Raw genomic sequence first — 15,859 nt, forward strand, 5'->3', positions numbered from 1 at the left:
GTTAACAGGAAAGTATAAAGCTGAGAGGACATGCTCTCTCCATCTGATTATATCTGTTCCATAAAGCAGTGCTACTCATCAGCAATCTCTGTGGGAAGATACACTGGGGCTTCATGAGTGAGATAGGGAAGTGGCCAAATGGGTCCATAAATATTGTGCATCCACAGGCCATAAATCCTGCAGAGAGATGAGGAGAGCAGCAACCTGTAGCTGTTTTTATAATCTATGAAACGTGGTAGCTACTGCAGACCTTGAACAGGTGCTCCACCGACTTCCTCTGGACCAGTAGAGAATTTTTTCACCCCTCAATCTCCATGCTGGTTACTCCCACAAAGCCAGTCTACTTGGGTTTTCCAAGGTTGATTTGAATTTCACTCTGTAAAGAGTAATCACTAGAGACCAAATTCTCTTAAACCCTTTCTAGTTAAGTTTGTTCCTTCTTGATAGCAACTTGCTTAATTACTGCTTCATTGACTTCTACATTCTTTAGTGGAGGGTAATGTGTATATGAACACAAGCACTCCATCTCACAACAGCTATAGCAGTATTTAGCTGACAGGAACATTTGCTTCCATAGTTCACAGAGAATTGCAAAGAAGGAATAAAACCAGTTAACATAACATGTTGGTTTTTTTTTAAAAAAAAAAGCTTGTATATTTAATGATTTTAAAAATACTTTCTATAAGATAACAAGTTAACAATAATATAAGTTTGCCATAAAAGGTATCCCATTTAAAAACACAAAAGCTTTTGACATACTGTCTAAAGTTTAAAGTACTGTCATGTTCTAAAAATATACAATGGAAAAATGAAAAAAAATTAGAAAAATCCCAAATAACACAAGTACAAAGCAGGTTTAAGTGGATTCTTTGGTATTTTTTTTTGGCAGTCTTATTTTGTTGACACTGGGATAACTGTTCCCCTCCTCTTGAGAAATTGAGAAGAGCTTTAAATGTTATGTGATGCAAGTGCTGGGTCTGAGTCTGTTGCTGCTGAAGTCTCTCTGACCTTCCACTGGCTTTAAAGGGAGCAGGCTTGAGCCCTCTGGAAATAACATTATGCTAACTTTCAATGATGAGCAGTCATCGCTCTGAGACCATATATTAGAAAAACAAATTCATTTGCTGGGTAACCAGTTCTGTCATCCAAGATAAACAAATGCACTGCAATGGGGCATGTACTGGAGAACATGTTTAGACATAGACTGGCACAAACGTACTAAATATCCTTTTGTGAAGAAAGACTTTACTTAAGTGCCTGCTGACTAGGTATTATACATGGTGTGACTTAATATTTACCACCAGCCTGGTCATTTATGCAAACGCTCAGCATGCATAAAGACTTGGGACAGTATCCTGAATTATCACAAAGAAGCTTGTATGCCAATATTTTTGTTTTAAATCACAAGTACATTGAGCATCACCTGGACCGCATTCCCTTGAGCCTGATGGCTACTCCTAGCTGTGGAGTCGTGGCAATGTAATGTGAGCTGCGGCCAAGCTACCATTGTGTCTGCTACATATGGAATTACTCCCTTAAAATAGGGTGTTGTTTTGATGACTCTGTAGCCATCCCATGGTGTGTCCCTGGGACAGGAAGGAACATTTGGAAAGAGCCCAAAATCTGAATGAAGCTCAGAGCTACAAAAGTGCAAATGATTAATAAGAATTTGTCACAGACATATAAGTGCTATTAAAATTCCATGTGTCTTAGATTTATATGTTCCAAAATTGATGGTAAATTAAGCTTTTTCCTGAGGAATTATGATGCCATGCCTTTTCATTAATCCTGATCTTGTGAGGTGTTGTGTACCTTCAGAGTCCACTGATGGCAGCAAGATTTAGGGACATTCAACAACTCTCAGAGTAAGTCCCTATGTCTTTCAAAAAATACACCTTTAAAGTCTGACAGATATAATTATTTGCACATGCAAGGGAAGGTGGGATAAACACATGTGAATTTACATTGTTGGGAATTCTTCCAGGTTTTTTAAATATCTTGTGGCATTAAGAAATTACTTTTAAATATATACAATCCTTTCTGCTCCTTGTGAGGAGATTCTGTCTATCATACACTATATGGGTAATTTTTGCCCAGCTGGTTTGAGCCGTGGTTTATTGCTTGTTATGTAATTTATATATATATTTATATATATATATATATATACACACTGCTCAAAATGATTGACTCCTATATGCAAAGTAAAGTCAAAAGGCACAGTTAATTTTTTACTAAATTAATCCAAATCAAGCAGGTTTTAGGAAGGGATTGGGGTTCCATTATAACTATTATATCTACATTATGAATTGCGACAAGTAGATTTGATAGCCTTGTCCATGTGCCGCATTTAAGTTGAAGCAAAATACACAGCATGCCTCCCCCCCCAAAAGAGAGTGCAGCATCCAATTAATGGATAATTGGAAACTAGGCAGTATATACAATGATATGCACCACTTAACTGATGCATACTTTTAAGGTGCTTACATAATGGTGTTTTATGGAATGTCACAACATATACATATATGCAATGTTTACACATATATATATATTAAAAACATAATAGGGAAACAGATATACCCCCAGATCCCTGAATTTTAGATTTTCTAATCCATAACAATGTATTTAATACATTTCATATAAAATATCTACAAAACATTGATAACATTTACATAAAATAGGACACATTTCCAGTTTTTTTAAATCATTTTTACTGTCCATCGATTGGATTCCATTTTTTGTTTCAGAATGATGCCATCTGTGCCAGCGAGAGTTTAAACAGCTGTGCTTGATGAGACAGTTCGGTTACTCGATCCACCATCTCCTGCAGGGCGGCTGGGATGGGATAATGCAAAGCAGCCATCTTGGTTGCCATAACAATGGTCTTTAGCAATTCACACAGCTGGTTGCTGGAGTTCATCACTTTGCTGCGGATATCCTGAGTAGTCACTTGCCTTGTGAGGGTGTCGCCAATGAACACCAGTTTGTGAGCGATTAAAATGACAAACTTGCTGTGAGCGACAAAGATCCTTGGGGGCTGAGCAGCACTGACACAGTTAAAAAGGGCATCAATGGCATTCAGGAGAGAAATGAAATGAATCTCACACTGGTCAGAATAAAAGAAGAGCAGCTCTCTGTCTTGAGAGGCCACTGTGCTGTTTGCAGTTTGAAGACTCTGAGGCGGCTTCCATTTTGAGATGTCATTTTCCACAGGCTTTGTGATCTCTTGCTCCAGTTGCTGGAACTGATTGATCTGAATGGCAAACAGAAGAGTTTCCTCAAAGAGCTATCAACACATTACATCACCCTCGTTATAATTCACAAACCTATTCTGCTTCTGATAAACACAAATACATTTCTTAACACTCTGTATGCTAGCTGCAAGCACAGTTTCCAAATACTCTCTTTATAGTGTGTAAATTATTTGGCTTGGGTATTTTACAACTGATTTATGCATCCCATCCCAAATGAGGGCTAATTAATCCTTTATACCAGAGTGTACCATCATCTATATCTGTATATGCCACATATAGAAAAACTATTGTAGACATTTTTTAAGAGTTTTAAAAACTTCTTGGGCCATCTTTGTACCCCCCTGCCCATAAAATCAGGCACTTCAGTTACCATGAGTCCAACAACACAGGGCTAGAGAAGTCATAACAATCTAAAATAGCTTACCTATATCTAAAAAGCTAATGATTTTAAGACCTGATATATTGGGACACTACAGAGTCAGAAACAGTTGCTGTCCATCCAGTTGTAAATCTCTCCTACGACAAATGCTAAAAAGCTAACATTTCTAGCGACGCATGATCGTGAGCTATCAAACCTTAAATTTTGCACTCCTCATTGCTTTTCAAATAATGAAAAACACACAGGGAAATTTAAATACAAAAACTTGCATTACTGTAGTGTTAAGACTACAGCTTTAAATGCTCACACATCAGGCAAAGCAAAAATGAAGGTTCTTTTACTAATGTAACCACTCCCACATTGCACATATGGAGTATTCTTAGTCACTAAGTTTGTTAATATTTCATATTAAGGAAAATTGTACACTTATGTCAGCATGTTGATGAGTTACTATTATATGAAAGCTTCAAAATTTTGTTTCCTGATCTTTCTGGTATTTAAAATCACAATTTTAAAGTTATACTAAGATTTTTTTTTTAATGTAATGGTGTATGTATTTATAGAGTGGGTATGCGTTTTATATATAGATATAGATATAGATATATAAATATTTGTATTCAGGGTGAGCCAGTGGATACGGCACTGGACTAGGACTCAGAAGACTGAAGTTCAGTTTCTGGCTCTGCCACTGCCCTGCTGTGTGACCTTGGGCAAGTCACTTACCTGCTCTGTGACGCTCTTGTCACCACTCTCTCTTTCCCCTCCTATATAAGCTCTGTGGAGGAGGACTTGTCTCTTACTATGGGTATGTCTAAACTGCTTGCTTCTTTTGGTGGCGTGTAGCGTATAAGTGTGTTGTAGCTTCCCAGCCACTGGTACAAAAAGCAGCGTAGACCATGAGTAGGGCCTTAACTACCAAATTCACGGTCCATTTTGGTCTGTTTCAGAGCCAGGGGGGCTTTAAAATTAGTCAGGGTCACATTTTTCAGATGTTTACACCTGAAATTTCATAATGTTGTAACCATAGGGGTCCCAACCCAAAAGGGAGGGGTCCCGAAGCACTTGTAGGGGGGTCATGGGATTGCCATCCTCACAGGTATTTTTAAGCCGTGTCCTGTCCTGCTACCTGCTCACGACTGGCGTCTTCCCCTGCCCCTTCCACAGGCAGCTGCTGGCAGCAGTGAAAGGCTCTACCAGCTCCCCACTGCTGGAGCCCTTTCCCATCTCAGGGAAAGATGCCTGCAGCGGGGAGGGGATGGAGAAAGGTGGTGCCAGTTCCCAGCTCCTAGAGCCTTACCCCACCTCATGGAAAGACGCGGGCGGAGGGAAAGATGCCAGCAGGGGAGGGAGGCAGTGGGGAAAGGCTCAGCCAGTGTGGATGCAGCCTGCTTTTCACTGTGGCATGTAGCTACGCATACCCTACAAGCCACCACCAGCGGTGCATAGTGTGGATTTCGCCTCTATGTACATACTGTGCCTCGTATAGAGGGGCTTCTAGGTGCTACTGTGATAAAAACTAATTAATTTGTTAAACAGACATGTTTTGAAGGTGCTTTCAGTGCACAGATTTCTTCCTAGCAGAGGCGATAGCTCTCAAATACACGGGAAGAGCTGCCGGTCTGCTCTCTAACAGCAGCAAGGTAACAAATGAGATGCTGCTGCTGACTCCCAGGCTGTCTCCAAGAGTCTGAAATGGCTAAATTGCCGTAAAGGTTCCTGCCTTCTTTGGTGCCTCCACGGCTGAAGAAAACGTACAAGAGAGGATGGTGGAAAACTTGCATGCTAACTGCTTCTGACTTTGAGGGGAGCATGGACACCCTCACCTCCTTTGGTACTATGGTGCGATTAAATGGCTGAGAGAAGAGCTCCTTTCTCTTGTATCTAACTGACACGTCTCATGGTACAAAATGGCCTGCATGCTACATTCCAAGTCTGCTAGCCATGTCTGACTAAGCATACCTGATGATGCTCCAGCTGCATCTTGTTCTGCTTGATGATATTTTCTTTTTCTAGAAGCTCCTTCTGTTGTCTTTCGAACTCCTCTTTTCCCTGTTTTGCACAAGATAAAAACAATAATTCAAACAATCAATTCCCTAGAGTTCAATAATTCTCTAGAGTTAATAATCAAATGACCACAGACAGTTGGGTAATTATACCTTCTTTTATTGCCACCTTAATTTGTAACACACCCACAAGAGGATGAAGACGAAACAGATAATGTTATGTTGGTGATAGATCTATAGCCATTATGTATATAGTAGTCCCATTTGATTCTTGGGATTCAAAGTATCCATTTAAAAAAAGAAAAGGAATTTCAAGAGTATCTAGGTGTGACAGCTGCTTTCTATCTTGCCATGAACAGTTCTGACAGAAAGGAGCGTGCAACACTTCTTAATTGCACTGAGCAGAACCATGTATCTGGCTTGCTTACCTGTAGGTGAACGTAATCATAATCATCCATCCAGCTCTTTTCGGAGCCCTCATTAGTGATACTGCGGGGATGCTGGTCTTTATTCAGAAGTGGGGGCAAAGAACTGCAGTGGTTCTGAGTTTTTTCTCCAGGATGCAACAGCTGATTCGGAAGGTTGGTATATGCATAGTCAGTTGTGTTCGTAATGTTCTCTGAAACAACCTTTAAACGCGAGCTGCCCGATGTCTGTTTGAATAGAATCTCTGCATTGATGCTGATAGTGGTGGTCAGTTGCTTGGCATCATCTGGGACTGTTCTTGCCACCATAACAAATCGGTCTAGATCATCACATTTGTTTTGCGGTTTGTTGACCGCCAGAATGTTCAATGACCAGCTGTAGCTACTCAGGTCATGCCTAGTCTGGGTTAAGATCTGGTGAGAATCCTCCAGTCTCTGCAGCTCCCTTCTCATTTTGTTATAGAGATTGATTTCTGAAAGACAGGAAGCATTGACTGTTGCTCCTTTTGCAAACTGAAGATATTCCACCAACGACTGCTCTACCTTCTCCACGGCCGTGTGGATTTCATTGATATTTTTCTCCATGTACCCATAAGACCGCCATTCTGTGTTAACAAAGGCCATGAGGTTAGAGACCACACTCTCCACTGTCTGCTGAAGCCAGTAAAGCCTCTCTATGGCCGTGTCTGGATCCAGTATTAATTGTTTGTCCTGAGAAAGTGAGGCTGAAAAAGAAGACTCCTTTGAAGTCGTGGAAGATGTAGACATATTACTCCTGGTGCTTCCTGTACTGGAGAAAGACAGTCTGTTTATCCCATCTGTCACATCTTTCAGTCCTTTAGTGTCTTGTGTAGTCTGTGGTGGCACATCATATACACCTTCCCTTCCCTCTGGATTTAGACTTTTGCTGAATCCTGACTTCTGTCCAGGAAACGGAACCCCACGAGGGGTGTCATATACATCCTTCTGAGGAGCAATCTGCTGGCCAAGAAATGGATTTTGATGGCTCACTGGAATGTCATACAGGCCCTGTTTGCGTGACATTAAATCAGTAGGTAGAGGGATGTCAGAGGTAAAATTCTTGCTAAGTTCTTTGGCAGTGGGAGGAGGGATGTCATACACTCCTTCCAGTCTTGCAGTATGGTTCACTGAAGGAGGGAAATCCAGTGCGTTTTCCCTCAGCCCTGTATCCTCTCTGCATGCTGATGCAGGAATGTCATAGATCTGAAATGCAGAAAGCAAGACTTGAGCACAAAAGTAGACTAGCAAAGACTCCTTCAATAGAACGAGCATTAAAATTAAAATTCAGAGGGGGGAGGGAGAGTGGGAGGGGAATCCTGGCCTCAGTGAAGTCAATGGAAGATTTGCCATTGACTTCAACGGGGCCAGACTTTCACCTTGGATTCCATGAAGTCACAGTTTTCTTACTAATTAAACAATGTTCATTTTGATGGAAACGAACTGTTCTTTTATAAGCAGGGGGGAAAAATCTCTTAAATGTCGCTTTAGCTCTAATTTATAGTTACCATACATGAGGTTAGTAATTAGGTTACAAAATTTTAATAAATGTGTTAAAAGCCCGAGGGAATGTTTAAAGTACTAGAAATCAATACCCTTCTTCTTCAATGTCATATGCACTTTTATGTCTAAACACGCCTTCAGTCTGACATGAAAATACATGTATCATCTACTGAAAATTGCATCAGACTTACCCCTTTTATAGGAGGTATATCATACACCCCTTGAGCTCTTGCCTCTCCTATTGGGACGGGATGCACAGGCCCCTTAACTGATGCAGGTGGAACGTCGTATATCTGAAGAGAGAATACATCTGTTATGGAAAATAGGGACACCTTGTGATAGCTGTGTTTTCAGATGAATTCTCTCACATTTTATTTATTTTTCAATAGAAAGAAGAAGAGGAGCAGGGCTGTAGTTTTTGTGTAAGGCAGAATTTGCCTTATACTCAGGATACTGAAAGATGAATAGCTTCCTTTTGTGGGATTGTGTGGAGTGTGAGCTGGACAGATGAAGTTTCTGAATTGAAACACTTCATCTGAATTCCAGTCTCAAAGTTAAATCAAGATCTGCTCACAGGACCCCTTTATTCCCCTCCTTATTTACAGATGCAGAGGGAGCTGAATCATGACAGAGCTCCGCTGGGGTGAAGACAGAAGAAGAGGTTGCCATAATGGCAGGTACACGTTACAAAATTTGATGCAGCGTGGGAGGGGGCAGCGATGGGGCATTGAGGGGTGGGGATCAGGGCCCAAGCATAATTTTTTCAGGCCCAGTACAAACTTGTAACACGGGCCCCCTCCCACACACATACCACAATCCCTCCTCCCATACATACAATCTCATGAACCATGACATATTTTTTCCTCATGGTAATGGGGGTTGCAGCCTGCGCCAGGCCCTCCAGGTCCTGGTAAAGTGTACCCTTCCCCCCCCACATGGGGGCCCTGGGTGGGGTGGCGCATAGGGTTGCCACTTGCCCAGGTTTTTCCATGATCATCCCTTTTTTGAGGCAGCTGTCCTGTGAAATCTGTAAGGATGCTCAGTATACACTGCCAGCTGTTGTTTTATGGGCTCAGGATCATTCACCATGTCCCGGGTTTTTGTATCTCCGTTTTTAAGGCCCAGCTTGACAAAGCCCTGGCTGGGATGATTTAGTTGGGGTTGGCCCTGCTGTGAGCAGGAGGATTGGGCTAGATGACCTCCTGCGGTCCCTTCAAACCCTAATAATCTATGGTTCTATGATGGCAATCCTGTGGGGATAACTGCTTTCTGTGACATCATTCTCACTTACTCCCCAAACCTTAACCTTGACCCTGCCAGCATTACGCACCTGTTGTCCCCTCGGTGATGTGGGCCACCCTTCTGAGAACGGCCAGACCTCTGAAGTGTACTACGTGGTGTGGTATGTGCTGCATTACAGCGAATTCTGCCTCCCCGTCCTACTGCACTGCGTTCTGAAGTGGTGCATTGCAAGGGTAGGGCACAGCAGCAAGGCGTGGGGAAAGGAAGAGGAGACTCTCCTCTGGCAGCTCTCGGGCCCCTGCTCTTCTCCGCCCCTCATCTCTGAAGAGCAGGCACGTGGTCTCAGGGAAGAAGTGAGCCAAGGAACTAACAAGCTTTTGGGTAGGGGAGGGATGAAAAAGGAGTGAGCAGGCTGCCTTTCCCCGCCCCCCACTATTTAAAGAAGGGGAGGGAGAGCAAGAAGTGGATCAAGTCCTGACTTGCGGTAGGGTGGGCTGGTCCAGATCACCCCTTCCACCTTCCCCCCTCCTCTAATGGAAACCAGAGGTCATCTTCTTAGAGAGGAGCAGGGCTCAGGGCTGTCAGTGCAGCAAGGACCTCTGCGGGGGCAGGAGCAATGGTGTCTTGCGGAGAGGCGGAGCCAGTGCCAGCCTGAATGAATCTGATTAGCGGGTGTTATGCTAATTGTATTAGGGGAGGGGCGGAGCAGAGCCCTGGCCTGAATTGATTTTTGTGTTAATTAATGTTATTGCGGGAAGCCTTATCAGGAATAGGGTGACCAGACAGCAAGTGTGAAAAATCAAGACAGGGGGTGGGAGGTAATAGGCGCCTGTATAAGAAAAAACCCTTAATATCAGGACTGTCCCTATAAAATCGGGACATCTGGTCACCCTAATCAGGAATCACTCCTTCCCCTCCAAACCCCCCTCCCACTTGTGTTCTGAGAAACCCAGGGGTGGACTCCACTACAGACTCCCACATCTTCAAACCACCTGGGTTATGATCTCACAACATCTGTTTACATAATTCATACAGTGAGGAAACATACTTCAAAACAAACACTGTGATCTGTCCATTATGGTGGGATGATGTGCAGCAAATCTTAGGGGTTCCCCGTTTCGGTCATTTGTGACACTGGTGCCTGGGCTGTTTTGAATGTGGAGGGTATGCCAAGGGCATCTGCTCAGGGGCAGCTTTGGCTTCACACGTCCTGTAGGAGCTGTGCTGTGAAGAGGCCCTGGAGACCATACAGTGAGTGCAGAGTCACTGGGCCTCCATATCCTTGAAATTCACAGGCTTTGGGGGCCAACCTCCCTGGTTGTTCATGGGAGTAGGGGGCACAATCCAACATCAGGGAAATAATCTAGCAGACACATGGTAAGAACAACATCCTCCATGGTAGGGCACAACTGTGCCCTTATTGAGTAAACTATTGCCAATTGTGCAATAACAGAAGGAGAAAACACTTCCTCTGGCAATATATTTATGCTGTTCTGGTATTTTGTCTGATCAGAACAATGAATCGTATTGCTGGGCAAATAAATGTGATTTTGATGCTTGTGCACTGCCGGCTCTTAACATCAAATGCATTTTTAAAGTACTGTGGTGCACAACGAAATGTCAAAGGACATCATAAGAATGGCCATATTGGGTCAGACCAATGGTCCATCTAGCCTAGTATCCTGTCTTCTGACAGTGGCCAATGCCTGGCAGAGGCTAGGGATACTTCAGAGCATGGACTTATCCTCCATGAATTTATCTAGTTCTTTTTGAACCCCATTATAGTCTTGGCCTTCACAACATCCTCTGGCAAGGAGTTCCATGGGTTGACTGTGCATTGTGTGAAGAAGTACTTCCTTTTGTTTGTTTAAACCTGCTGCCTATTCATTTCATTTGGTGAACCCCTAGTTCTTGTGTTATGAGAAGGAGTAAACAGTGCTTCCTTATTTACATTCTCCACACTAGTCATGATTTTATAAGACCTCTTTCATATCCCCCTTTAGTCTTCTCTTTTCCAAGCTGAACAGTCCCAGTCTTTATCTATCCCTTTCCTAATGATTCCTAACATTCTGTGAGCTTTTTTGACCACCGCTGCACATTGAGTGGATGTTTTCAGAGAACTATTCATGATGACTCCAAGATCTCTTTCTTGAGTGGCAACAGCTAATTTAGACCCCATCCCTTGTATGTATAGTTGGGATTATGTTCTCCAAGCTGCATTACTTTGCATTTATCAACATTGAATTTCATCTGCCATTTTGTTGCCCAGTAGCCCAGTTTTCTGAGATCCTTTTGTAACTCTTCGGAGTCTGCTTTGGATTTAACTATCTAGTAGTTTTGTATCATATGCAAATTTTGCTACCTCACTGTTTACCCCTTTTTCCAGATCATTTATGAATATGTAGAACAGTACTGGTCCCAGTACAGACCCCTGAAGATCATCGCTATTTACCTCTCTCCATTCTGAAACTGACCATTTAATCCTGCCCTTTATTTCCTAACTTTTAATCAGTTGCTGATCTAGGAGAGGACCTTCCCTCTTATCCCATGACAGCTTACTTTGCTTAAGAGCCTTTGCTGAGGGACCTTGTCAAAGGCTTTCTAAAATCTAAATACACTATATCCACTGGCAGCGCTGACTTTACATATTCTGCCACTCTAGGCAAAATAAAAACGTGTGTTCCCCCCCCAGCGGAAAAATTTGATTATTTGCAGCAGTGCAGGGACTGTCATTCTAAAGTCAGGGGCAGCTGGACCCTGGCTCTGGGAGAGGAGGGGGCAGCTGCTACCCACTGCCAGAAGGGACACGGGTGGGACACTCGTGGCTGCAATCGGGCTCTTGGCTGTGCGGCGGGACGGGGCAGGAGGCGGAGGGGCTGCTGCCAGAGTCTCAGCTACCTGCTTCCCGGCTGGCAGGAGGGACTGGGCAGGAGGTAGGTGGCTGTAGCCCTCCTCTCAGCTGCGCACCAGGACCAGGCAGGTGGCAGGCAGCTGCAGCCCAGCAGCTGCCCTTTACAATTTGCCACCCTAGACAATTACCTAGTTCACCTATCCCTAAGGCCAGGTCTGTCCACTGGATTACCTTGTCCACATGCTTGGTGACCCCCTCAAAGAATTCTAGTAGATTGGTGAGACATGATTTCTTTTCACAAAAAACACATTGACTCTTCCCCAACAAATCATGTTCATTTATGTGTCTGATAATTCTGTTTTTTACTATAGCGTCAACCAATACGTCTGGTATTGAAGTTAGGTTTACTGGCCTGTCATTGCCGGGATTGCCTCTGGAGCCTTTCTTAAAAATTGGCATCACATTAGCTATACTCCAGTTGTCTAGTACAAAAGCTGATTTAAATGACAGGTTACATACCATTGTTACTAATTCTGCAATTTCACATTTGAGTTTCTTCAGAACTCTTGGGTGCATACCATCTGGTCCTGATGACTTATTACCTATTACATATAATCTAATTAAAATATTTTCATTCTGGAACAACATAATGTCTCCTGCACTTCAACTGCATGTAAAATGGCAAAACTTTTTGTAGCTTTTCAGTGCCACTGACAATTTGATTGGTACATACCCCTTGGGAAGGACGAACTTGAGGGATATCATAGGTATCCTTCTGGTATTTGGAAGGGAACTCATAAACATAACCTTGTCCTGTCCTGACTGGAGTTACAACCTGTGGGTTAAAAGAGAAGGAGATGGAAACAAAATTATTTGAGGCACTTAGCACATTCTGTCTGTAATTGGATCTGATTCTCTGCGCAAACATTCCAGTTTTATTAACTTCTGCAGTTTATCTGGCAATTTTATTAATGAAAGTCCATACACACATCTGATGTTTTTTAAAAAGTTCATTCCAAAACTATACTTATTGTTACAATGAAACCATTATTTCTTCCTTGAGCAGCTCTACCCCTAGTATAAAATGTTCCTACAGTAGTTATTTACTAAGGAGTTGAGTAACCTTGACTGGATTCCTTGCTTGATCAGGCTCTATGATCCTAATCTTTGTCCTCAGAGATATTTATATGTCAGCTGATTACAATGGGATTTAGATGCCTGAATACATTTTGAGGCTCTGGACCTAAAATTGTAATCTTTCAACCTTTACTAATGTGAGTGTCCCATTGATTTCAGCATGACTACTTGTGTGAGCAAGTCCTAAACAATAGAGCATTTGTTGTGGCTTTGAAGCTCCTTTAAATGGAAGATGCTACAATTAGCCTATTAAAACAGGAAATTTACTCTTAGAGTTTAAGTGTAATTAGTCAGTACTAGCAGCTACCAGACTGGAAAATTTAAGCTGTTCTTGAACTGCACTATGTGACAAAACAGTTTCTGCAATGGTTAGAATTTACATTGCTGATGTTTTCTAGACCATAAACTGTCCCCACTTATTTCAGATAAAATGTGGTTAAAAATAAATACATTACATCTGGGACAACCATCTGCATGGCAAGATTTTAGCATAGTGTGATTTAAAAGAAATGTTGTTACATAACCCCTGGAAAAACAGGGTTTATAGTGGAAATACTGATATACTCTAAATTCTGTCAGTGCAATTTAGCTCCAGTGAAGAAGTATACATTGTAGATCAAAGACACACAATGACTGAATGCCATAGAATTGTACAAGAAATGGTTTCAGCTTCAGCTGAGGAGAATTCTGAACAAGAGTTAATTTTCCTTGTAAATGTATGCAAGATATTAAACAGAGTTCCTGAGCATCTTGTTGGTAAAGATCACACAACACTTTTTACAGTTGTAAGTCCCAGTGTCCTGGCCAAAGTCCACTGTGAGTTTTGTCCGAGTAGGATTGCAGGACTCTGTCCCAGCTGTTTACACTCTACATATCTCTATTCTCCCTGCATTTCAATGGCATACATTATTCTTCTTCACTTCCTCTCCTACCTGTTTTGTTTTCTGGCAATTTCCTCTGCGCCATTAAACAGCTGCTGAATTCCTCCTCAGAGGTGGCTGATGTTATTCCTGAGTAGTATGGGCCAGATTCAACCTGACTGTTGCAAGGAGGATAAGATGCATGGGATAGGCTGGCTGTGCCCTGGGAGGATGGAGGTGTGGCATTCACTTCTGGGGGATGTAAATGGTGCTTTCACAGTTGCCCTTTCCTTGGGTTTCTGCCAGATGATTGGGGAGGGCTGGAATGGTTTAAATTTTCACTGGAGGCTCTGATTTCCACTAGTGTGCCAGGCTGATATGCTGAATGCATGTGGGAAAAGTCCTGTAGAATTTAATGGAGGTGAAATTAATAGGGTTCTATAGAAATTAATCTAAAAACCTATATAATTTAATAGAGGAAGATCTGTTTCCTGTAGAATTCTATATCAAAAATAGCATTCTCCATTCAATTCTATAGGATGATTAAACAGAAAACCTATGAGAAAGTTATCATTTGCCATTACATTCTACAGGACTTTTTCAAAAGGGATCGCCTTGGCCATTATCCCTCCCTGGTCACTGTTACCCACTTTTGGGGTTGTGTTGTCTGCCTGTGGACTCCCTGGGGGGGAGAGGGAGGAGGAACAGCAATCCACCCCTTCTTCATGTGGTCTTCTGCCACCAGGGGATGGTAGGGCAGATCCTGGAGAGAATCTGGCCAATATATATAGTTTGCAATGTGCTTTGAGATCCTTCAAGGTGAAAAGCACAATATGATAGTAAGGCATTATTGGCTTACTTTTGCTAGACTGGCAGATGCTATGTAGAAGTCCAAGTGTGCCACCAAACACCAATCAAAGACAGGAATGAATGTAATACAAATAAAATGAACCTCACCTGACCCATTAGTAGGTTTACATAGTAACGCTGAGCACCATAGTTTAAGAGAAATGCCTTGGAATCAAAGGACTTGTTTTTAGGTGTGTTTACTCAATGTCCCTTCCAGGAGTTTCTATATTGTAATGACTATTTTGCATCAATAATAAGTCCCCAGGCTTTTACAAAGGATCTTCCAGTAGAACAGACATAGCAAATTAGAAACAAAAGATTGTTCCCTGAGTAGCCATCATCTTTAATCCTTTCTCTAATGTGAAAACTCTGACATCAGCCTGCTTACTAAATTATGGAAAAAACGTTCAGCCATTGAGTGTTCTGGAACTCAGCCAAAGATACCAGTGCAGTCCTGGGGAGGTGAAGTGGGGCTGGTGGGTGACTGCTAAATTGTTGAAATTCAAAGTTTCTTAATTCTTAACTGCTGTTTTGCAGTAAAAGGCACTGGGAGTCATCCATATAGCAGCCAGGCGATATTTAAAAGTAAGCAGACTAGATTTCCAATGCTGCTAGTCCTCCATAAATGGAAATCATTGCTCTCAGTGTGTGACAGTTTCACGCACTGGGGACTTGTAAGATCGATCCCCAAACCCCACCATTTTGGGTTTTGTGTGTGTCTATAAACAAACAAAAGTCTGTTGTTGTTAACAGGATTTTATGTTCTTGAAATTATAAGCCTGAATGGCAATGTATCAGTTTAAATGACATCCTAACCCTGTACAGGATGGCGCGTACATAGAACAAAAGCTGTATTGTATCTCCAAATGTTTATAAGAGAAGCATGCCCTCAAAACCACTATCTGTGTCATGCAGCAGAGTCTTGCACATCCAATAATTCTTACAGTACACCACAGAACTCTCCCCCCATTTCTCAGAAAAGGCTGTAATAGTTGACTACTGTAATAAGGTCTTAAATTAACTTAATGCCTGTTCCTTTTACCCAATGTACTGCTGTACATAACAAAAACATTACGATGTATAATCCTAAATAGCTAAAACCAAACTAGATTTCTGCAAATGAAATTAGCAAAGTCCATTTTGTGATGCAGAATCCTTTCTAATGTGCGTGTTTGCTCCCTTGCTGTTTCACAAATTCAGATAATCTGTAGTGGGAGAGCAGGGTCTCTCAAAAGTGATTAGTGGACCTTTTACAGTATATGTATCAGAACAAAATGAAGGCACCCAAAATCACCAGCCACTTTTAAAAATCTTGGCCTATAATTGTTTAAACTTTACTTT

General features: G+C 42.1%; 1 protein-coding gene across 2 annotated transcripts in view; it reads right to left on the bottom strand.

The window, feature by feature from the left end:
* Positions 1–628: 628 nt before the first annotated feature.
* NEDD9 (neural precursor cell expressed, developmentally down-regulated 9) overlaps positions 629–15,859 on the bottom strand; it is a 104,192-nt gene continuing 88,961 nt past the window's right edge. For both annotated transcript variants that reach the window (XM_067568334.1, XM_067568333.1), the window contains exons 3-7: positions 12,406–12,507; positions 7,771–7,872; positions 6,062–7,282; positions 5,590–5,679; positions 629–3,250 (exon numbers count right to left, since the gene is read on the bottom strand). In XM_067568334.1, the coding sequence (XP_067424435.1) occupies positions 2,741–3,250; positions 5,590–5,679; positions 6,062–7,282; positions 7,771–7,872; positions 12,406–12,507 (2,025 nt within the window). In that variant the 3' untranslated portion in view covers positions 629–2,740. The remainder of the gene's footprint in view (positions 3,251–5,589; positions 5,680–6,061; positions 7,283–7,770; positions 7,873–12,405; positions 12,508–15,859) is intronic.

Source organism: Emydura macquarii, unplaced genomic scaffold (genome assembly GCF_026122565.2).
Source record: "Emydura macquarii macquarii isolate MOO-44397 ecotype Brisbane River unplaced genomic scaffold, CSIRO-AGI_Emac_v2 contig_2890, whole genome shotgun sequence".
NCBI lineage: Eukaryota > Metazoa > Chordata > Testudines > Chelidae > Emydura > Emydura macquarii.